Source organism: Pocillopora damicornis, chromosome 5, assembly GCF_964200805.1.
Source record: "Pocillopora damicornis chromosome 5, jaPocDami1.2, whole genome shotgun sequence".
Taxonomy (NCBI): Eukaryota; Metazoa; Cnidaria; class Anthozoa; order Scleractinia; family Pocilloporidae; genus Pocillopora; species Pocillopora damicornis.
Window position 1 is genome coordinate 13,593,418 of NC_142674.1, and position 24,701 is coordinate 13,618,118.

Sequence of the window (24,701 nt, forward strand, 5' to 3'; positions counted from 1 at the left end):
CGAATGATCAACATTTTAACAACTGAATTAAACATTTAGTAGGCCTAGAGTGAAAAGTAGTTTATTTAAACAGTTTTTCCCTTCTGAAAAGTTTTGAGTTCATGGTAAATTAATTTCAAGTCACTGCCAGAGGTAATGGTAAACTTATCTTTGTTTTAATCATTACCTTTTAGTGACACCGCTGAATCCTAAGATCTCCTTTCTTTTAAATGCGAAAATTAAAAACTACTTTTGAATTTATTTGCCATAATCGTGCCAAAAAACATCTCTTTGGGCATTATTATTATTTCAAATGAGTCAGTCAAGTAAGAGATCGTCACCACTTGCAACCATCTGGTTACGAATAACGTACCTCTTTTACCGATTTCTGTAAAAATTGGTCCTTTTAAAAACTCAGGAGATTTTAGTATTACGAACAGTTATAAAAATTTAGTTTTTCTCTGGTGAGGTGAAGAGATTGGTTTTTCTCTGTTCTGTCCAGTTGTTCTTCTCGCTTTTTTTTTCCGTATCTGTTTTTATTTCGTGTTCTTTTAATTTGGTTTGTTTTTTTGCAGTTATTAGCAATTGAGAAGCGTTTAGCCGATTTCAGCGACCGGCAGCAAATATTGTTAAAAACGCCTACAATGCAATTGAATAAAGTGTATCATGGTAAACTCAATCGGTAGAATCGAAATAAAATGGGTGAAGATCGTCAACGAAAATTGACAGCGAATCATCAACAATTTAATGATTGAATTAAACAACTAATAGGCCTAGAATGACACTCGTTTTAGTGATCCGAACAAGACCAGAAGAAAAAACTAATGATGATAATGTCTTTCTCACCTTTTTCCTTCTGTTGAAAAATTGATTATTTCCAAAGTAAATGGAGAGTCGCTAGATATAAAGCCACAATCTGGGATGACACAAAATAAAATAAAATTTGGTTTTTCTCTGTTCTGTCGAGTTCGGCTTCTCGCCTATTTGTTTTTTTTCGTACCTGTTTTTATTTCGTGTTTATTTCTTGGTGACGAATGACATAACTATTTTACCAGCGTCATCGCTCTTGCTTCTCGCTCTTTTATTTCGTACCTGTTTTTATTTCGTGTTCTTTTGGTTTGTTTCGTTTTTTTTAACAGTTATTTACAGTTGAGAAGCGTTTCAGCGACCGACAGCAAATATTACTAAAAAACCCTATAATGCAACTGAATAAAGTGCATCGACATAATGGAAATAAAATGGGTGAAGATCGTCAACGAAAATTGACAGGAAATCATCAGCATTTTAACAACTGAATTAAACATTTAGTAGGCCTAGAGTGAAAAGTAGTTTATTTAAATAGTTTTTCCCTTCTGAAGAGTTTTGAGTTCATTGTAAATTAATGTCAACTCACTGCCAAAGCTAATGGAAAACTTATTTTTTGTTTAATCATTACCTTTTAGTGACACCGCTGAATCTAAGATCTCCTTTGTTTTTAACCCGAAAATTGAAAAAACTACTTTTGAATTTATTTGCCAAAATCGTGCCAAAAAAAACATCTCTTTGGGCACTATTATTATTATTTCAAATGAGTCAGTCAAGTAAGAGATCGTTAACGCTTGTCACCATCAGGTGACGAATAACATAACTTTATTACCGATTGCTATAAAAATTGGTCCTTTTAAAAACTGCGGAGATTTTAGTATTACAAACAGTTTCAAATTTGGTTTCCCTCTGTTCCATAGAGTTTTGCTTCTCATTTTTTTTTCGTGCCTGTTTTTATTTCATGTTCTTTTGATTTGGTTTGTTTTTTTGTAGTTATTGGCAATTGAGAAGCGTTTGGCTATTTTCAGCGACCGACAGTAAATATCATTAAAATCGCCTACAATGCGATTGACTAAAGTGCGTCATGGTAGACTCAATCGGCAGAATTGAAATAAAATGGCTGAAGATCGTCAACGAAAATTGACAGAGAATCATCAACAATTTAACAAGTGAATTCAACAAATAATAGGCTTTCTCACCTCTCGCTTTTTTATTTTGGGCCCGTTTTTATTTCGTGTTCTTTTGTTTTGTTTCGTTTTTAGCAGTTACTGACAATTGAGAAGCGTTTAGCCGATTTCAGCGACCGGTAGAAAATATTATTAAAAAAGCCTACAATCTAACTGAATAAAGTGTATCATGGTAAACTCAATCGGCAGAATCGAAATAAAATGGGTGAAGATCCTCAACGAAAATTGACAGCGAATCATCAACAAATTAAAAATTGCATCAAACAACTAATAGGCCTAGAATGAAACTCGTTTTAGTGATCCGAAGAAGACCAGAAGAAAACAACTAATGATGATAATGTCTTTCTCACATTTCTCTCAATAAATTGACCTCGCTCCCAATGTGTGGCTTCATAGCTCAGTTGGTAGAGCATCGCACCGGTATCGCGGAGGTCACGGGTTCGAATCTCGTTGAAGCCCTGATTTTTTTCAGGCTTCTTCTTTCCAATTGCTTAAATTGGAAAATTTACTGCGATGATCACATTTCACTTTCACTTTCACTTTTTCCTTCTGTTGAAAAATTCATCATCTCCGAAGTAAATGGAGAGTAGCTAGACATAAAACCACGTTAAAAACTCTGGAGATTTGAATATTACCAGGAGTTTAAAATTTGGTTTTCCTCTGTTCTGTCGAGTTCTGCTTCTCGCCTTTTTTTTTTTTTTTTTTTTTTCGTACCTGTTTTATTTTGTGTTTATTTCGTGGTGACGAATGACATAACTATTTTACCAGCGTCATCGATCTGTATAACCGATTGTTGTCAAAAATTAGTCCTTTTAGAACCTCTGGAGAATTTAGTATTACGAACAGTTTAAAATTTGGTTTTTCTTTGTTCTGTTGAGTTTTGCTTCTCGCTCTTTTTTTTCGTACCTGTTTTTATTTCGTGTTCTTTTGGTTTGTTTCGTTTTTTTTAACAGTTATTTACAATTGAGAAGCGTTGAGCATTTTCAGCGACCGACAGCAGATATCACTAAAAAAGCCCATAATGCAACTGAATAAAGTGCATCGCAGAATCGAAATAAAATGAGTGAAGATCGTCAACGAAAATTGAAAGCGAATCATCAGCATTTTTACAACTTAATTAAACATTTAGTAGGCCTAGAGTGAAAAGTAGTTTATTTAAACGGTTTTTCCTTCTGAATAGTTTTGAGTTCATTGTAAATTAACTTCAAGTCACTGCCAAAGCTCATGGAAAACTTATCTTTTGTTTTAATCATTACCTTTTAGTGACACCGCTGAATCCTAAGGTTTTCTTTTCTTTTTAACGCGAAAATTAAAAACTGCTTTTGAATTTATTTTGCCATAATCGTGCCGAAAAAACATCTCTTTGGGCATTATCATTATTTCAAATGAGTCAGTCAAGTAAGAGATCGTTAACGCTTGCCACCATCTGGTGACGAATAAAGTAACTCCATTACCGATTGCTGTCAAAATTGGTCCTTTTTAAAAACTGCGGAGATTTTAGTATTACGAACAGTTTAAAATTTGGTTTTTCTCCGTTCTGTCGAGTTTTGCTTCTCACTTTTTTTTTCTTTTAATTTAGTTTGTTTTTTTGCAGTTATTGGCAATTGAGAAGCGTTTAGCCGATTTCAGCGACCGGCAGCAAATATTGTTAAAAACGCCTACAATGCAACTGAATAAAGTGTATCATGATACACTCAGTCGGCAGAATCGAAATAAAAATGGGTAAAGATCGTCAACGAAAATTGACAGCGTATCATCAACGATTTAACAATTGAATCAAACAACTAAGAGGCCTAGAATGAAACTCGTTTTAGTGATCCGAACAATACCAGAAGAAAACAACTAATCATGATAAAGTCTTTCTCACCTTTTTCCTTCTGTTGAAAATTTGATTATTTCCAAAGTAAATGGAGGGTCGCTAGATATAACACCACGATCCGTGAAGACACAAACAATAAAAAGGAAGAATATGACGAGTATTTTGCTGAAGGATGTATTTCAGAATCCAATAACTATTATCTTTATATGTTTATGACCTCACTTCAAAGGGAGCCAATAAAAGGACATCAAAATTGTCCCATTGCAACCATCTGGTGTGGAATTAAGTAAGTGTTGACTAAACATAGATTATTTTAATGGTTTTTCCCTTTTAAACAGTTCTGAGTTGATTTTAAATTAATTTGACTCACTGCCAAAGCTTATCAAAAACTGAATGTTTTTGTTTCAATCACTATGTTTTAGTGACACCGCTGAATCCTAAGATCTCCATTGTTTTTTTTTATGCGCAAATTAAAACTATTAGCAACTGCGAAGTGTTTAGCTATTTTCAACGACCGACAGCAAATATAATTAATCAAAGGGCTCTTGGAGCCAGCTCATTCATGTTATGGCTTAAGTTTGTATTGATATCTTGGACTGTTTGAATAAGGTACAGTTGAATTCAGTTTATGTGAAATTTCAAGACTTTTGGGCGGTTGTGTGATAAGAAAACTTGTTCATTTGTCGTGATGGGAATTGGAAATAAGGTTATGTGGGCTGGAGTTGGGATGGGCAGAGGTCATTAGGTAGACAGTGTCCTTTTTGTTGGTGCGTGTGTGTGTTTGTGGGACAGAGGGTGGGCTGGGTGGGCATGATCAGGCATCAAATGTTGCTCAAGCAGCAAAATATTTATAACCCTCATCTTTCATGATCATTTGCACCATTGTGAAATATTCCTTGCTCGTTTCTTGATATCTTTTGTTTTTAATAAAGCGGTCGTTGCATTTGGTATTTAACAAAGCGGCCACAATCGTTCTTAATAGAATTTCAAACCCCCATATAGTCTGATTTTCACATATCAATATTTGCGTAATCTCGAAACAGATGAGAGATAAAACCATCAGAAAAGTAATCAAAAGGCCAGTCACGAAAGCAACGCTTCGCTTTTCCCTATAAAAATTCGCCAGTTCCTCATGTAAGCCAATAACAATATAAGGCACATATGTGAAAATCAGTCCGCGAACACCTCTAAACGTTAAAAATATATCAAGTCGAGGGAACAGTTTTGGTCCCGGCCTGCATTTTTGTCAACAAAGTGAACACATATCGGTTAAAAAGATGAGACGCATGGACCTCGTGCAAAGCTGTCAATTGTTTCTCGAATATTGCGCGTGTTAAATATTCGATAGTGACATCTGATTTACATCTACATCCACTTTTATTAAGTTGGTAAATTCTGTGCCGACGTCACACCAACTAACTCGCGCGCAAAGCGAGAAGACTCTAGGAAGGCTTGAAATTATTTTCAGAACGTCTGTGATCAAGAAACGGTTAAGGAATTTTCCCCAATATTGCGAATGATCGTAAAAGATGATCGCGGAAAAGCGATTGTGTGACGCTCGGTAAGTTTTAATACGATATGTTATCACGTATCAAACGAAAAAACAGTATAAATTCTCAGTCTGCATTTGGTAACCAGTCTGCAGTCTACATTTTATGCCTAGTCTGCATTTTGTACCCGGTCCGCTGTCTGCAGTCTGCATTTTGTACTGACCGGATTGGTATTGCTGTTTTTGTCTAAGCGAGCCTCAAGTCCGGACCGAAATAATGGAGCTCGAAAGAAAATATTTAGACCATCTTGGCTGCTATGATTAATGTGTTTACTGTATGTTGAAAAGCTCCCGAGGACAAGCACAATGATAGAGTAATGATAACTTTTATACCAGATGAAGACGAACGCAAATGCGTGGCTTGCCAATATGACTGTCTCTGATGCTAATGCTCTTCTGCGTGATAACGGCGTGTTTTGAAATGAACCCGCTAAGGGTCCCTTAGGTGTGAACATTTTGGCTTTTCGATCCAAGTTGCATTTTTAGAAGTTCAGAAATGTGATTTGAGTTATCATTGTTTTTAAACCATACAAACATCTTATTTTTTTTCCACGTGAGTTTCTGAGCTTCATCGAAATTAATTTTTTTGACTTTTACTGAGTGGGGAGGGGTAGCATGCGAGACTACTTCCGTTCACGGTCTACAATGCAACTTCTGTCCATGGAATACAACTCCCGTCCACGGTCGACAACTTCCGTCAACATCACCAAGATACCTCAATCATCGCTTTCAGCATGAATGAGCTAAAAAACCTACAATGTAATTAACCAAAGTGCATCATGGTAAATTCAATTGGCTGAATTGAAATAAGACGGATGATGATCTTCAACGAAAATTTATTATACACAGCTTTCATCAACAATTCAACAACTGAGTTAAACAACTAATAGGCCTCGAATGAAACGTTTTAATGATCTAAAGGATACCGGAAGAAAACAAATAATATGATAATAATACCTTTCTCAACGTTTTCCTTCGGTTGAAAAAAATTATTCCCAAACAAAGTGGAGAGTCGCCAGTTATAAACCTCGTTCTGTGATGACACAAATAATAAAAAAGTAAATAAATAACAAAAAAGGAAGAAGACGACGAGTATTTTGCACAAGGATGAATTTCAGAATCCAATAACTACTTTCTTTGAATGTTCACGACTTCAATTTGAAGCGAGTTAATAAGAGGACAGCAAAATTCATTTTGTAACGTAGGAAGGTCAGACTCTAAGTCCCTCTTACTTCAGAGAGAGAGATGAAAACAAAGAGTGATGAAACCAAATAAAATTTGAATCAGTGTGAATGGTCACGAATGAAGCTTGTTTGAATTAAATTGACAGGTAGCCCGGTTCCAGATCTCACAATGTTAAGCCGCGGCTGCACGAGCGATTATTAACTTGCAATGGTGATGCGATTTTCTCTAAATTTGTCGCGTCGCCAGCGCGCGGTGCAAACTACCCGTGTAGCCACCCTCGTGCAAGTGCTGGGACGGCGACAGCCATTATATCGCTGAAAAAAGTCGCGAGAAATTCGATGAGTTGAACTTTTCGTGACAAAATCAAAAACTTTGTCACCCGTTTAGCCGCGACCGGCGACGTGACAATGTTAAGAAAAAATCGCATCACCATTGCAGGCAAAAAATCGCTCGTGTAGCCGCGGCTTTAAAACAGGGTCTTGGTTTGCGTTTGTTGCGACGAAGTTTTTCATCCTCTGGAAAAAAAGTACAAAGAACAAAAACCAAGATGAATTTGAATTCTTTGAGAGATGAATAACTGAACGCCTCTGAAGGTTTTATGTACCGTGAACAGAGCATCTGATTTTCCAGACGGCAAGATTTGCGAGACAAGATAAGAAGTCTATCGTCTTTTCAAATGAATAAAGGGATAAGTTTCTAGAGAAACTGTGGTGCTGCGTCGGTGGGAGAGTATAGCAGGTAATTTAGTGTTAACAACCGGGTTGAAAACGCAAATTGGGCACCGTAAAGGGTGAAAAAGCTGACGTTTCGAGCGTTAGCCCTTCGGCTCGAAACGTCAGCTTTTTTAACCTTTACGGTGGCTAATTTACGTTTTCAACCCAGTTGTCAACACTAAATTACCTGCTATTGTCTTTTCACCCTCCTAATCTCAAACGACATTTTCCACCGACGATCTTTATTACGTTACGGCTTATTCTCGAATGCATGTCGGAACATATTACTGGGATGCACGTTACTCGCATTTATTCCCATCGATTTCGACACATTGGTTTCGACAATAAATAATTTTGAAAGGAAACCCAAAAAGAAACCATCTAATGACAACGCAAATGCTTACAAAGTATATAAACCGCGAGCGAATTAGTTTAATAACATAGCGCGCGTGCTTTCCCTATACAAGTCCTGTTGAGCCGCTATGAATAAAGTCTTTATTTACGCACAGCCGCGCGTAAATAAGATGATGTGAGCATTTTTTTTTTACCCGGCTTCAGTCTCCGTCCTGTTAAGTTGCAGTGTAGTTTTCCTTCTCTTTGAAATATGGAAGAAACCAGCGAAGAACTGCCCAATTTTTCTGTCGGCATTGACCTTTTAGGTCCTGATCCAACAAGCAAGACAAAGCCGAAAAAAACTCGCAAGTTGCACCTTTCGCAAATTTGTCGGAAGACCAGCTGCAGAAAATTTGGCTTCTTCGCGCAGATCCTTGTTGTCGCTCTGTTATAAAAGAATTTGCTCATGCTTTTAGCTGTGCGTATATCGAGTTATGGATCCACTTAGGAAGTTTGGAGAGCACTCAAAAAGCTAGAGTTGCTTTCGGCTACGCCTCGAGCTACTCTTACGCATTTTTCTTGCCCTCTAAACTTCCCCGTGCATCCATAACTTGATATTCGCACGCTAAGCATGAACAAATTCTTAAATTTGATGGCATAAGCACTTAGCGCAAAAAACGCAGCAATATTCCTTGATATCGATCAATTCCTCTAATACAAGCAATAGATGGTTATTTTCTCACCTCCCTGATAAAAACGAGCCATTGACAAGTTTCAAGCAATCTCAGTTCGCGCTCGCCTCTCTAATTGCTTTGATACGTTCTCAAGATTATGAAGGTTGGTTATAAAAATAAACCCGCTCTTCAAGTATTTTTCAGACTTAAGGTCGATCTTATGTGTGGGTGGGTTTTTGTTTCTTTTTTTTCTGTTTCATTTGATGAAGATCACAAAAAAGCGATCGGCATTCTATTAAAAGCAATGGCTTTGTTTAAGTTATCCATGAATGAAAACAAGACACAAAATGATGCTAAGTAGAAAAACGTCCGGGTGTAATGAGGACTGATACTCGCTAAGTAATGTTGTCGAAATTTAAGGTTAAGTCCGTCAGAGGTGGGAGTTTTCTAACTCATTTTCAACACAATCAAGCACAGAGTTGCACACTAGCACAGACACAGCCATCTCTTGCAGAGGTTTATGAGGCCGAAATAAGGCGTCTTCGGGAAGAGAACCACAATTTGAGAATTTAGCACAACTCCATTGCAACTCGGCTGAATGAAGTCGTAGCTCAGCTTCAACTAGCAAATGCTGAAGGAATGCTGCTAAAGCAGAGAATTGCAGAGACTGAAAATGTTTTCTACAACACCGAAAAGGACTTCTGGCAATTAACACCGGCAGCCAGAAATAATAACAAAAGACGAGTCAGGCAACTAGTGGCTCAATCGGTGGAAGGACTGGAGGAGTTTGAGCCCATCAAGGTAAGTAACAATTTTACTTCTTCGTGAAAAATAGAACTGAGACATTGACCAACAGCAAAGTCGCGAAAAAAAATCATACATCTATGTGGCGATCGATCTATCTATCTAGCTATGTTCATATGAAAACAAATTTTAAAGGGAAACCCCTGTCTTCTTCTTCAGATTAAGTTCACTGTACAAGGACGTGAAGTTGTAATTCCACTTGGACACGATGCTGGTGACGAGAGAGAAAACTCCACTTGTCGGACGACGCAGCATGTACTTGTTGCGAAAGATGAAGGCTTGATTTCAGACGAGGCATACCATGAGTTGAGGATGGCCTTACCAGACGAGGAAAGAGAGATTCTTCCGCCAATCAGTGTTGTGAAACAGGAGAGGAACAGGCAAAATGGGATCAATGCCTTGCATTCAATAGCAGAGGTCAGTGAAAACAAATGTAACTTATTTTAACTACATGTACCTAACTACCAAAGCCAGGCATGACTATAGTCAATAAAATCTGACCAGTGTAGAAATCACAAAGATTCAATTAAAAATAAAAAATCATAGTTGTAATCTCAGACTTAAAGTTAGGTGTATATCACGAGAATGAAAAAAACAAAAAAAAAACAAAGACCTCCATGGCTATTCTAAAAAAAAATGAATACTTCATTCTAATTTACCACAGGCTAAAAAAGGCTTTATTTTGCATTACTTTACATATCACAGTGCAATGGCAAGCAATAATTAATACTGATAACAACGAACATAATAATAATAATAACAACAATGTATTATGTCAGGAAAAGACCTCTGAGCAATCCTACACAAACTGGATCATAAACCAATCTTTGAGGGGACAAGTCATCAAAGAAGGACATACAGAGAAGTGAAGAAATTATGGAAGGTAAACATTTTCTTGTGTTAATTTGGTCACTAGGATCATAGAGTTAAATTTTAGTCAATATCTAAGAGGCATGACTACAATAAATTATATTAAAATATACTCATCTACATACTTGCTCTCTTTGTTGATAAAATAGGGTTTCAGTGATCTGGTGGAAGCAGTGGACCCAGAACCAGGCCAAGAAAGCTACAAAACACCAGAACAGTTCAAGGACCATACAAGCAAATGGGCTAGATTCTTTTGAGAAGTACACCATGATGAGGTAACTGTGTTCTTTGCAAGTATTGCTTTTATTGAGAGAAAATAAAAACGTAGAGTTGAAATTCTTGGCAATATAATTAAACATTGATCTTTTCCTGGCATGGACAATTGAACAAAACCCAGCCAAAAATCAATCGAACTCAGTGGAATCCAATTGTTAGATTGCTGTTCAATCAAACATAATTGAACTGGAAATTTTCAGCGAGTTCAATAATATTATTTTATTATTGAACTCAATCACGCCAATCAAACTAAATCAATGTGATTAATCCAGGTCTTTTCCTTGGCCATGCTTTGAGAAAGTGAAGTCCTTAAATTAATCTGTGATATAATAACACTGAAACCACTAAATTGAAAACAAGGTACTTACCATTATATGTTTTTCTCCAAATTTTTCCTTTTAGGATGTGACTCCATACATACATGGTAAGATCCATTTCTCTGTTGTGGTGATAATTTCAATGATTTCCAATCCTAACAGTAATTATAAAAGAACTTATTAAACCCTGACAAAAAATCTATTTTGTTTTGCTCCAGCTATAGTCTATCATGTCCCTCAGTTCCTTGAAAATTCAACAAAATCAAAACAAAAAACGCGATGTTCAAGTCTATTTTTCACCAAAGTCAATTTTTCCAGAGGTTTTCCAGTTCAGCATAAAAAGATATTGTTTGGCTGTTAGTTAGTTCCAATAACGTTTTTTCGGTTGTTGAGCGTAATGTTAGAAACATAAATGTTCAATTACTATCAGTTTAATTTTTTAACAGTATATATTGAATTCCAAAAGTTATTAAGCAAGGAAGATCAAACAATATAAAACATTTGCATTCTGTAATGAAAAAAAAAAAAAGGAAATCTGTCATTTGACATATCCAAATTGTGCATTTTAACATAAGTTCACAGAGAAAAATGTTAGAGTGGACCACAGGATTTGCAATTTCTTAACAACAGGAGGTGTTTTCAATTATTTTGTTGGTCACAGATTTATCTTCATTTACAATCTGGTTGTCTGTGAGTCAAAATCAACTGTACCCGATCAGGAACCCTTTTCTAGAAAAAAGAGTACTAATGTTGGTAATTTGAAACAAGTTATATGAATGTTCCTTTGTAATCTCTTTCCAACTTCAATCATTAATATTTAGATAATGATACACTCATATCCAAGTTGATGAACTACCTTTAACACTTATGAAAATGAATCATAAGATCATGACTCCTTAGTTCCTTGGTCATTGATATTTTAAAATGATATGGATGAAAAGAGAGAAAAAAATAGGTCTCTTTAAATTTGGCTTTAACTTCAAAACAAATGCTTCGTTAAGTTACAAGTTTGATGACTGACATAAACTACAATATAGAGTTTACCTCTGACATCCATTCAGAAGGAAGAGTTTGCTTCGCCATAATCATATTTAGCAGTACATTCATAATTGCCCTTATCTTTAAATGTCACTTGTCTAATAACCAGGCTGTTGTTTTTACTAAGTAGCACTCCATCCTTGGTCCAGCTGACTGATACTTGTGGATCACCTCTCAAATAACACTTTTTTGTAAATGTGGAGTTAAATGGTGTGTTCCTTTGGGAGGATAAGGATTAGGATTTGTGGTCCAAGATCACACAGATCACAGTGCATCAAAGGAATGGAGCTTTAGGATGCAATGGTGAGATTTCTAAACTCATTACTAAAACGGGGTGGAACTGCAAAGTAAGCATATAAACTCAAATTACAAAATTAGAAAAGCCACCCAGCCAAACCCCCCTCCTCCCCACTGCGAAAAGTAAAAATAAATAAATAAAAAGAATAAATAACAATATTTATAGTTAAGTAATAGGAGCAATCGATAACCTTATCATCCTACCAGCGAAGGATCTGGGAACGCTCTGTATATAACACATTCACAATCTTGCTTGCTACAGCATTTGAAGAACCGAAAGCATTCCATTCACTTCACTGATGTTACAAATAGTAACAGGACACTCCCCATCCATGGCACAGCATCTTTAAAACAAGAGCCCCTGGTTGAAAAGATTGCCTGAGAGTAAGGCAAAGTTTACATCAGCAAAACAGGAAAACCTATGCAAGTAAGGTTAAACGAGTTATATAGCATATAGAGAAATGACATGCTAAGACAAAGGCCTCTGCAGTTTCAGAAGACACCTGGAAACCACCTGCTCTGGACTGAAGTAGAGTACATTGATTGTGATCCTATTATTATACATGCAGGGTATAAGAGGCCATCCACATAGGACTTCTCCTGTCACAACATAAATCGGACATTGAGGTAGACATCCCAGAAACATGGATGCTGACCACAAGAAACACAAAAACATAATAACTCTGCGACAGTGTACTCCAAAGGAACATTTGGTCAGAGTGTGCCAATCAAAGCCTGTGTGGGATTCCAGCCAATCACAGCCAAACAGAGAGTTTCATAAGGTCAAGCATATCTACTGACCTTAAAATGCAAAGAAGACACAATATGCAGTCAAAAAGTCACGATCCACATCCAAAGTTAATTAATGGTGCGGCAAACGATTATACTGCAGAAAGTGAATTCATCACCATGACCAACCAAAGTCATTTTAAGCACATTACCAGTTTGAAAAGAAACTATAAGCTTCATCAAAGGGCACTTACTTTGAGTTATGACGAGGAAACTACATTGTTGACAAATAACTTATTGAGAATAATTTTTTTCACATGACACCCCACTTCAAACAACTACAATCCACAAACATATTCATTGTGTGAATTGTAACTTACCAATAGCAATAGCAAATCCACAGCCAGAATGAACATCTGGTAGTCCAACTGATCTCTGAGGGCCAAGCAAAAAAATACCAATCAACATTTCAGAATAGAAACGGAGATACATAGCCTTCTTTGTTATTGTTATTTCAACAAAAGGGAAGTGATCAAAAATTTCTCTGGCTGGGGGTATATTGTCATTCATAAAGTCTGATTGATGATATGACAAATTCTTTCAGAGATGACAAATTCATCTAGAGATGGATGATATTGTCTCTGAAAGTACTTTTTTCAAGACTTCATTAGCCTGGAAAAAATGTGTGCATTTTCCCTGAGAAGGATATTATGATATTAGTATTCTACGCATACTATTTCAGAATTTCCTAAATTTATTAAGAAGGAAATAAAACTTTTACCACAGAGAAAGTTCAATAAACCCACATTCTAAAATAATGGGATACCTGGATCTAACTGGATAACTGGATGCTCTATTTGGCACCACTTTAAGTGAAATCTTTGTGTAAAAATACTATGAAAACACAAACTGTATAACAAGAAACTCTTCTGTCATCTCCACTTTATACTTTCTTTGCTTCCCAAGAGTACAGGGTGCCCGGTTTATTAAAAGCTGAGTTAAGATAGCTAATGGTCAGTGTGAAATCTGATTTCATATCTGAAAGCTTTCAAATGAACTTCAGTATACATGTACAATTCCTTTAGTCTGCAATTTGATGATTGGATGCCCTAAAAAAATTTATTTGTTCAGTTCAGTCAACCTTGTATTAAGCAGTCATCCTCAGGAATATGGCGTCTAATACAGTGCAAGTGCTTAATACGGTGTCACCTACGACAGGTTTGACTGTAGTTCGTGAATTGACTGATTGAAACAACAAAAAAAAGAAAACAGTTCTGACATGAGAGACGTGGAGGGGGGACGGGGGGGAAGGGGGAGGGGATTTGATCATAACGTGGGCAGAAAAGGAGGGGAAGAGGGGGAGAACAATATCTAGTTGTCCCAGAAACAATTTTCCTTGTGACAAAACTTATTTCAAAGAAGGAAATTACTTTGACGGAAATGACAGGTGTAAGGGGATTTATTTCGATGACCATAGCTTATTATCAACATTCTCAAGTATGACATCGTTAGACGTGTATTTTGACGCGCACGCCACTCAGCTGGAGTTGAGCTTCCGATCTGATGTTTGGCGCGCGTTCACTTACCTTCATGTTTGGGACAAAGCCTTTCTTGATAAGAAACGAGTTTCCGTTTAAGCGCTCAATATAAATGCACTCCCCTTTGAATGTACGGTGTTCTTTCGCCATGTTAGTCTTTTCATTCGCGCTTTACAAAGGTTTCAGCTAATTCGGCGAAGGGAGAAAAGCCATATAGTAATAAAGCAGCGGATGACTCCCGTTTGAATATGCGCGCAGTACAATTTCTTATCCAGTCCTTCTCTGGCGGGTAATCCATAATGGCGGACGACGTGAGATTGTTTTTATTAATTCTCTAAGGATAAACCAAAACGGTTGTTTGTTATTTAAAAGAGCGTTTACATTCAGTGTCTCAACTAAAGCTCTTTGATTATTGCTCCATAATGGTAGAGGAGAATTCGAAAGGGAAGAAGCGAAAATGGGAACCAGTAGAATTGGACGATCCTTCGTTCTTTGCGGGCGAAATGGATGGATTTGTGTCCCTTGAAGTCATGGAAGATTATCATCCAGAAGAGCTAGCAGGAATTAGTGCAGGTGGACCAGCTCAAAAGAAGAAAATAAAAAAACGGCCGCTGCAGGAGGTGAATTGCTTAAAGTGCTTCAAAACATACCGCATGGTTAAATTTAGAAGATACAAATGTAAGATTCACTTCAAGCACGTGGTGAAATTACCCTTGTATTTTACGAGAAATTGGGAAAAATTATCTTTTAAAATTTTTTTTTTTATTAATTTTTTGTTATAACTCATCTTTAATTATAAATGTTGAGGGTTGTCCAATACATCCAAATTGGGTTGAGTTGTTTACAAATCAACCCACCAGAAGTTAATAAGTGGTTAAGTCATCTTGTGATACTGGAAATCTGAATAAACCGTGCCTCTTAAGGTGGAAATGTCGTACCACAAGTCGATTTTCAAGACGCTTAATAATAATCCTCAACCTGACCCAAATGGAATGACTTGTCTCCTGAGTCAGATTGGGTGTATATATTGGACGTGAGAATCAAAACTAAGATAACTGCCAGTCATACCTTAAATGAGAAAAGAAACAAACAAACAAAAAGAAAAAAAAAAAACAACAACAACACTCACCACAAGAACTACATGGAAATACGGGAATTGATTGAAATCATTTTGAGAGCAGTTTGTCCTAATTTTTTTGAAGACAGCAGACTGCATTGTCCCAAGGGCTCATGCATTTTTTCAGTCTTTACCCATACATGCACAATTATGTATATCTAAGAATAGAAGCTTCTTTTTGGTTTTCTTTAGAAGTTTGGCTCACGGGGAAAAAAAAAAAAAGAAAAAAGGCTACATAGTATTGTCTTTTGATTTAAATCTTCAGGATAATCTGGAACAAATAGTTACCACACCATCCACACAACTTGTAAAAAGCACAAAGAATGACCAACAGACAAAGGGAAAAAAGAAGAGGAAAAAGAAAAACGAGGCCCAAAGTAAAGCCCAGTCAGAAGAGCAAAACAGAGTAGAAATGGTCACTGACAATAGACTGGTGGAAGATCCTCCAGGTAAGATTTAATTTTAGGAATTATGGATGGGAAATGCACAAAACAAAGTACAATTTTTCTCCAATGATTGTCCTTGGATTTTATTATTAAGAAGAGAATCGAACACATTTTGTGTAGATAATGTTATCTTGGAAAAGATATGATTTTCTATAGATAATGGTAATTGAACTAAGTGGAGTGCAATTTGTGCTGAAATCATATGCATGATTTCAAACTCAAACGAGTGCACAGGGTGAGTTTGAAATCACAAGTATGATTTCAGACCAAAATTGCATGACATGAGGTTCAATTACCACTTTATTACATCCATTTTGAAATCACAGGACTTGGTAAGTTCAAATATTTTATTGATGCAGTACTGAGCTGGTCTGAACTGAAATTCATCCATTTTTTGGGGGGAAAAAGTAAGAGTTTTGGAAACAAAAGTTGCAAAATTTGCCAAGTGATACTCTTTGTCTTTCATTTTCCTGCAATTTGACTGGTTACTTAAACAAGCCTTGAAATCTGATTGGTTGTTTTGTCTTTAGTGTAGCCTCCTCATTAACTGGAAAGAAGATGCAATTTAAGGCAAAAAATGGTGCAATTTGTGAGTAAATCGCATCAACTAGAGCCAATCTCATTACAGGGACCACCAGTGATTTCAAAATGGGTGTAATAATAATGTAATTTTACTGGTAAGTTTTTTATTACTGTATTGTTATTTATTAATAAAGTGTTTATTAATTTAGATTATAAAACCTTGTTATGGAGAGCGCCCATGTTTTTTAGAGTGCGTTGCGTTACATAATTATTAAAAATAGAACGAAGAAGTTTCTAGAACATTTAGTCATGATGACTAAGCGAGAACTTTTAAGGAGAACCTTCTAGAACCGTGACTCAGCATATTTTTGTTATGATGTAATCATAGTGTAATGTTTCTAAAAATAACAATATTACAGATCTCTAGAACATTCTAGAACTTTTCCGAAAGATATATAAGGAGTCACGCTAGCTTAAAGAAAAAAGCCTTTTAGTGAGCTATAACTGCTGTTGCGAAGAGCCCAGAGGAGCGAGAGCCGGACAGAGTTGTTTACTGGAATTGAAAGCCGTGTGGAAGGCTACGTGAGAGAAAGAATTACGGACGTCGACAGTTTGTTAAAGATTTTCAAGAGAACTGTGAGTTGTGCGGTAGTGCACTGAGATTTAAGTGATATTATTGGTAAAGGGCTCTAAGTTATAGTGATACTGATTGTATTAGCATTAATATCGCTCCGTAGATAAGTGAAAAAGATAGTTATTGTATCGGTTGTCGATAACGCTTCGTAGTTATTACGTTAGTCAATAAAGTAGTTGAGTTGTACGAGTTGTATCTTTCTGGCGGTTTGGAAAATACCGTAACAACCTTTACAAACATATTTCATATCAATATAGGTAAAAATTACCCATTTGGTTCAACTGTAATAAAATGATATTTCTCACTAACACTATGAGTTTAAGATGCAATCATATTTTATAGCTAATTCATTTATTTTGATTGAACTAAACTTTAGAGCCCATGGTAGATATGAGTGCTTGGGAAGTCCTTGGTGTTCCCAAAGAAGTTCAGAGAGGACTCAGTGAACAAAGTTTTACTACACCAACCCCTATACAGACTTTCTCCCTTCCACCTGCAATATTCCACCGCAGGGACATCATTGGTGCAGCAGAAACAGTGAGTTGAATCAGAGCAGTTAGATTGGTGGAGGTCTCTTTTTTTTATGTGTATTGTTTGTGTACTTGGTTTCACAACTATTTTGAAGAATCCTTTTTTTTTTTTTTGGAAAGTGAGAGAGAGAGAGGAAAAAAATAATTTTTCAACATGTACATGTGTCTACTATGATGTAAACCTAGCTCATTTATGTGTAACGAGACTTTTGCACACATTATAGCAAACAGTTTCTGATTCTTTAGAGCTGGTCTTTGACCTGAATTAATGTCTAAGTACTAAGTGATTGTTGAATAATTCTAAATATGACTTTTGTAAAAGCACTCTTGAGGAGAGCTGTTGAGCTGAAAGTATGTGTACAATGTACCTCTTGAGAGAGGGCTCTGACTGACTGATGGTTAAATTTTACTCTCTTAAGAACTAATGTAATAGCTCTTCCTTCTTTATTTAGGCATTCTATATCTTCCTATAGTTGGTTGATGGAACATTATTTATACAAAAATGTGCATTACAATAAGATTGTCAAGATAAGTCTCTTCAAGTTGTAAGTTTCATAGTTCTCATATCATTTGTTGGATAATGCCTTGAAATTGTCTGTTGAAGTTATGATAAAATCACTTGGGAGAAGTTTAGTTTCCAGGAATGGCTGATTTTTGAGGAGGTTATTATTTAAGGGTATTAATTAAAACAATTTTATGTATTTACCAGGGTTCAGGGGTAAAACACTAGCCTTTGGGATTCCAATTCTCACCCATATCCTTGGCCACAAGTCCAATCAAGAAGCAGGTGAAACTACAGAAAATACTACCAAAAATAATGCTACAGAAGCCACAGAAACTGGTAATGGAACATCCAAGCTCAAGAAACCACTCCTGGCATTGATAATGACACCAACCAGAGAATTGGTTATACAAAAAAAGAATCATCTTAAACAGGCTGCAAAACACACATCTTTAGAGGTAACATCATGTACTTAAATTGACAATTTGGAAGTCACCTCCACAGTTAGCTTCTGTTTTCCCATTGTTAGAAACTCAATTATTTCTTTATTTTTATTGGCCCAAGTCAATTTTGTCTCCTGAGCCTTCAATACTCCTCTTTTCAGTGGAGCAGAATGCAAACCTATCTCTTGTTTGGAAAGCATTTTTTAATTTTTTTGGGGAAACATGAATTTGTAGCCACAATAGGCTTTAAAGCAATTTAAATAATGATGAGTTAGTGCTGAAAACATTGTTATTCCCTCAAACATAAACTCTATTGTTTTTTGGTACCTTCACCAGCAAAGTATATAAAAACCCTTTTGTTCAGAGAATTACAATCCTAGCCCATATGATGTACCATTTAACCCCTACCCTCCACTCCCTTGCCACCCCTTCTAGTCCTGTTTCAACTTTATCTTTTATCAGAGAAATACCCACCAAACAAAATACCTCAAAATCATTTGAATCAGTAAACAATTCCTTTTTTTCAAGATTGTTGCTGTGGTTGGAGGAATGGCACCTCAAAAACAGCAGAGGCTTTTAAACAAGTGTCCTGAGATAATAGTAGCCACCCCGGGAAGACTGTGGGATTTGATTTCCGAGGTAAGTACCTCATGTATCATAAGTTGTACTGATTCACTTTCTTTTAGAGATCTGAAACAGTCAACACACACTTGTATATGTAGGTATGTTTCCCATGAGATCGGTTGTCCTGTGTAGTTTTCAGCATGAATTTGGATTTCCAATGTCGTGTAAGTTTTTCCGTTCGTAAAACGCCGTGAAAAATGATAAGTACAGCTGTAAGCATTTTCTACTGCTCTGTAAACATCAGTGCCGGGCGTTTTTTTTGAAAACGGTGAAATTGGAGTGTAGCCTCTTTCTATCAAATGGATGATTCTAGAGATATCTTCTGGCGGCGTTTAATTTTAGGCTTAAAAGCATGCCGTTTGGAGCACTTGAGATATCTTGTGATTGACGAGGCAGACCGAATGGTCGAGCAAGGCCACTTTCAAGAATTATCTTCTATATTGGAGCTCATTCAAAGAAAGAGGCAATGGACTTCAATTTCCATCGGAGCTTCAATTTCTTTCAGGCTTCTCTTTCTGAAATTAATGGTTTTCATGACTATCAACCTGTAAACTGAGGTAAATGACTCTCTTTTTATCAAATTTTAACTTTAATGTTTCCTTTTCGCAGTGATAATGATGAAGATGAGGGAACTGCAAAGCGAAGACATCTACAGAAGTTTATTTTCTATGCAACTTTAACTCTTTCAAAGTCGTTTAAGAGGAAAGGAAATTAAAAGAAGATCACAATGGAAGAAGGCTTCGGTAAATCACGGCATATTTGACTCAGAGTAATAGAAGCTAGAGATAGTATCAACGTATTTTATCAGCTATTACTTAAGGAATGAAATGATTTAAATAATCCATCATTTAAAACCCGAAAATTTGCTGCTTTATGAAGTGTGTCGAAGCTTGTATTGTGTTGTTTTGCTTTTGTCTTTGTTATCTAACATCCTAGTTAAACATGATTAAGTTGATCGGCTTGTGTTCTTCCGTTAACAGCAATACTCTTTGCATTTTACATTTTTAATGTCACCGATGGACAAAGTTGGGCAGCAGAAGAACAGTTGTAAAATTATCGATGTCACCAACAAGAGAGGAACCGTAGACAGAAGCAAAGATCTCATGTGTAATTGAAGAGAAGGTTTGTAATAGTTGAGCTGACGAGGAAGAGAAACACTTCAAGATCCAGGATACAATTTTTATTAATTTTTATTGTTGGTTTGAGCCAAATGCATCGACACGTACACCGCACTGTCTAGGAACATGATCCATGGAGGTGTACCGAGTGAAATCGAAGGAGAACTACAAAACATACAGTGAGTATAGTTTACGAACTAACCGACCAATGGAATTTCCTTTATTTATAGACTATAACTGGGTCGCCTTGACTGATTAAAACCCGCCCCTCTCCTCCCTCAGAGAATATTTAAAGCTACATAGGACTTACACAAGCAAATGAAAGTTTTGCTGATTTTTTTTCTTGCCAGTTAGATTTAAGCAAAGTGCGAGTGGCTTACTTCTGGCTACAGGTGTGGCTGCGAGAGGTTTGGACATACCAGCTGTTGAGCATGTAATGCACTATCAAGTTCCGAAGGACCTTGATGTAAGTACGTGTAAGTATGTGTGTAAGGTTGGTTAGCTTGTGTCGGTGGTTAGCCTGTGCGGCAGACGGGAACGGGAGCGATTGCTTTTTGGCGGCAGTGCTTTCATTCTTCGCAAAACTCTACCCTGACAAAAGGCTTCGGAAGTCACGCTGCTTCAACCAACCACGCGTTGACCAAGGTGTGGGCTACAAGTCTCAACTGTAAAAGAAGCTCAACCAGAAACCTCTAAATTTATTTTATTGCATTTATTTACTTATAACTAAATCTTCATTTTCTAAATCTTTGTTTTGTTTCCGATTTGAGTTAATGTGTGACGTTCACCTACCGAAATCAAAACGTACTTCACATAAGTTAATGTGTTTTGATTTAGGAAAAAATTGACTCTGTTCTCCAAATGCAGTTTATATGAGAGGAGCAGCTTGTTATTGTTTATCGTCCTCAGTTGTATCTCATTTAATAATGAATTGTTGTGTAATGATGTAACCACAATGTAAGTATTAACTTTAGCGCAACCATTTCATGTGATCCTGCGTTCCTAAATTCTTTCTCTGTGTTCGTTAACAGCTTTACATTCACCGCAGTGGACGGACAGCTAGAGCAAGCAGGGAAGGTCTGAGTGTCGTTCTTGTTGGCCCAGAAGAAATGGGATCATACAAGAAAATTATGAAGACGCTTAATGGAGGTGATGTGTCTTTATAATGTCTAAAGTATCTCTTTAACAGTTAAACTCTAAGAGGTTATTTGCAAATCCCCCTTTAAGGTAAAGTAAAGCCTTTGTACAGGCCTAAGTGGCCCATGGGGCTGGCGTTTAACTCCAGTTTCCTTTAGCATGAAGTAGCTAGGAGTATTGCTACTCCCCCTGGATAGGATGCTAGTCCATCGCAGGGTTACCCCCAGCATATTCGCTGGTACCCATTTGTACACCTGGGTGAAGAGAAGCTCTGTGAGAGTAAAGTGTCTCGCCTAAGAACACAACACAATGACCCCGGCCAGGGTTCAAACCCGGACCACTCGATCCAGAGTCGAGCGCACTAACCATGAGGCCACCTTTAAGGTGCCATAGTCTAAATCTGCTTTTTAGTTAGATAAAACTTCATGCCTCAACGTTAGTATGCATATTCTACATGCATGCTGTTCTCTATCATACCTCTAACCTTGTTAATTTTTTTCGGCCTTCAAAACTGGCCTTCACGGCAAGTTCGAACTACCCGCGTTCTCCATCTTTTTAGGTGCGCAAGGCATTTTGGATTGATGCCGTGTAATGGGTGCTCCGTACTTTCGTAGTTGGGGTTATCCAAGGGTTTCCCTAGCAAAATGGCTAATTGCGAAACGTTCGAGTGCTCTAGTCCGGTAAAAACCAAGCAGGATCCCCTGCTAAAATACCACATTTATTGACGTGCATGATTCATACCATTGGAAGGACATTTCTTCCAAAAGAGATGCGTGTGCGTTCGGAGCATTTCGAGAACCATTGCTTTCATAGATCATTTCTAATGCAAGTACGGATATTTTTGAACAGGTGTTTATTAATTTCGGAGTGAAAATTTTAGGATTATTTGGCTTAAAAGTCCTTTAAATATGACTATGAATCGCAAATGGCATCTCTTCCGATTAATAGTCTGAAAGCGTCTTCTATCACGATTAATAATCGTGGAAAGTACGACTATCAACCGCGTACGAACTCCTTAATAATCGTGTTTGGCCGGCTTTTAGACTTAATAGTCGTACATCGCACGGTTAATAATCGCATCTGACAGCAAATGTCCTTATTTATCGCAAGGAAACGTACTCTTCTCCGAAGAAAGTTCAAGGTCAACTTTTTTTGAACGGCCTTTTTTTTTGTTTGGAGATACGTAATCCAAACAAAAAAATGCGTTGCATTTAGATGAGTAAAACAGAAAGAGAAATATTTGAGTCGCGGCTAAATTTCTCCACGCTGCTAGACTCTTTCCAAATCTAGTGTGTTTGCGAAGTGGGTTCTTCAGGGGCAATAGGGAGAATAATCTATCGGAATGGAAAAATCATTTTCGATTTTTGTTGCTGAATAGTTTTCTAGAGTTTACAATGTCACGTCGATTCGGTAAGATGCAGGCGGTGTGCGCACTCCGATTGCGTTGCATTGTGGTAGCTTCAATTTCAATGTGGCGGTGAAAGCAGCAAAAATCGGTAGATTTTGACTGAACATTCCGTAAAAGTCAGGCCGTTCATTTTTCCTTTCACTATAGATAAATGTAAATTGATTTATTCTGAATTTTCAAAAGTATTTTTTTGTACGTATTTGTCCCGTATTCTACGGTTCCCAAGGACAAACGCAGTCACCGTTCTTCAGTAAGTAATTTAAGACCGGTTTTCGAGAAGGTCAAGTTTGATGTACGTCGTAGTTTGGAGCCTTTAAAAGATTTGGATGGCCGCTTCGATTCTAATTCAACAGCTCTGACCAAACGCTCTCAAACGGTACATATGTTTGTCGGTTTTTCAGTGATAGTGTTTGAGACCGATTATGGCTAAGAGCAGGCCTATTGTTGCGTTACACAGTGTTACTATCGTATACTCAATCGTGTTGTAAATCTACTTTCCTAGGTAAAAGGGAATTCACTAATGGCGAGTGTTGTATGGTAAATCTACTTACTTGATCACTGAATGAAGGACAGATGAATTAGAGCAACGAAAGGAGTCACTTGCCCATAAATAACAGTCTACAATGCACACGGCAACACGCCGGATAACCGGAAATCAGAAGGTTGTCGATGGTTAAAAGGTGTTGATAGGCTTGTGCGAGTCCGGCCATTCGCTTGCGCTTTTAAATCTGCTAACCTGAAAGCTTAGCTGTTATAAGGATATTATTTAATGACTCTTGTTTGCGATGTGATAATAAAGATTACTTTTAAGGTGTCATTTCTCCATCTGTATGTTCTTGGTCTTGGCACAGCCGGATGAGATTGTGTTACCAAAGGTAACATTTTCATTTGTGCGCGCTATTTTTGTCGTTTTCAGGTATATTGTCTCTCTCCCGCATAAAATAACTCCAAAGATATGTTTCTCAAAACCTTATTCTCGGTTTTTTTTATTCTTTAAGCATAATTTAAAACTCTGTACGTTTTTGTTAAAAGTTGAGCGTGACGAATTTGGTCTTAGGAGGCGTAAGGCTTCTCCTTTCACGAATCCCGTATTTATGCCTTTAAGTGTATGACATGAAAAGTAGTTCGTGTATTACAGGGTCCCTGTATTTTTTTTTTATTATTATTATTATGAAAATTACTTACAGGAACTCAAAAGAGTTTCCTCCCAAATTATCCATTCAGGGTGAGGTTTAGAGTAACTCTCTAATCTGTAAACGGACTTGCTTCGGAAAGAAACTTTTATTACGGAAAAATTAACAAATGCAGCGAGCGAAGCATATGCAACACACTCAAAACTGCTGACACTTAATTGATGCGTAGGAGCTGATCCATGAAACATAAGTAAGTTGTTTTCAAAGGGCTGTGTGAAAAAAAATCCATCCGTGGCGGAGTGGGATGGATATTTTTTTGGAATTACGAAATCTATGCTACAAATGCTATATTACAATGCTTAATCGAGGAAGTTCTTCATTTCGCTGTCAATTTTTTTAGCGTCCAATAAATATTCCGTTTATTGTTTTTAATTGCTCGTCTTCATGATGACGTCACGGCTTGTCTATGAGGAGGACAGAATCGTCTAGAACAATAGAAATTCGTTTAAAACTCGCTCTGTTAAGAACAGTTTGAACTCAAATGGCCTGGGACTCAAATATGAGATGCACTAATGTTTAATAAGCAATATTTATTGCACTTGATGGCTGTCACCGCTTTTCTTTGGTCTATAAAACGAATTTTATCTCAATTTTTTTTGTGTTGTTGCTGTTTTGTCCCCCTCCCGCAACCATAATTCTTTGCGTTTAAACAATAGATTGTTTTGATGTGACGTCGTTATGAATAAGGGCAATTCAGACCTCGTTTTGTTTTGTTCGCTATGGCGGTAGAAAATTTGAACTACTTTTGTAGTTCTTGACACATGTCATTGTTTGTATAATCTCGTCTCGTTATATGACCTAAATAATATATAATAGTCTAATTACTATGTATATATTAATGCATATATTTTAAGGTAGTTCGGGACTTCTAGAAAAGTTCTTTGACTTTGCATAAACAAAGATCGATACAAGTGA

General features: G+C 36.8%; 1 protein-coding gene and 2 long non-coding RNA genes across 3 annotated transcripts in view; 1 reads left to right on the plus strand and 2 right to left on the minus strand.

The window, feature by feature from the left end:
* The window catches only part of LOC149045419 (RNA-splicing ligase RtcB homolog), a 113,878-nt gene extending 99,553 nt beyond the window's left edge, over positions 1–14,325 (minus strand). Inside the window, exons 1-2 of the mRNA XM_089208239.1 lie at positions 14,161–14,325; positions 12,037–13,009 (exon numbers count right to left, since the gene is read on the minus strand). Coding sequence (XP_089064365.1) covers positions 12,932–13,009; positions 14,161–14,262 — 180 coding nt within the window. The 5' untranslated portion in view covers positions 14,263–14,325 and the 3' untranslated portion in view covers positions 12,037–12,931. The remainder of the gene's footprint in view (positions 1–12,036; positions 13,010–14,160) is intronic.
* LOC149045427 (uncharacterized) lies at positions 8,597–10,867 on the minus strand. The gene is made up of 2 exons (XR_016187267.1): positions 10,562–10,867; positions 8,597–10,217 (listed from the first exon to the last, which is right to left on the minus strand). It is a non-coding gene; the product is annotated as an uncharacterized LOC149045427 (long non-coding RNA).
* A 4,947-nt stretch (positions 14,326–19,272) lies between the features above and the next one.
* On the plus strand, positions 19,273–23,407 carry LOC149045428 (uncharacterized). Its single transcript, XR_016187265.1, has 4 exons — positions 19,273–20,052; positions 20,403–20,693; positions 21,080–21,197; positions 23,096–23,407. It is a non-coding gene; the product is annotated as an uncharacterized LOC149045428 (long non-coding RNA).
* Positions 23,408–24,701: the final 1,294 nt, after the last annotated feature.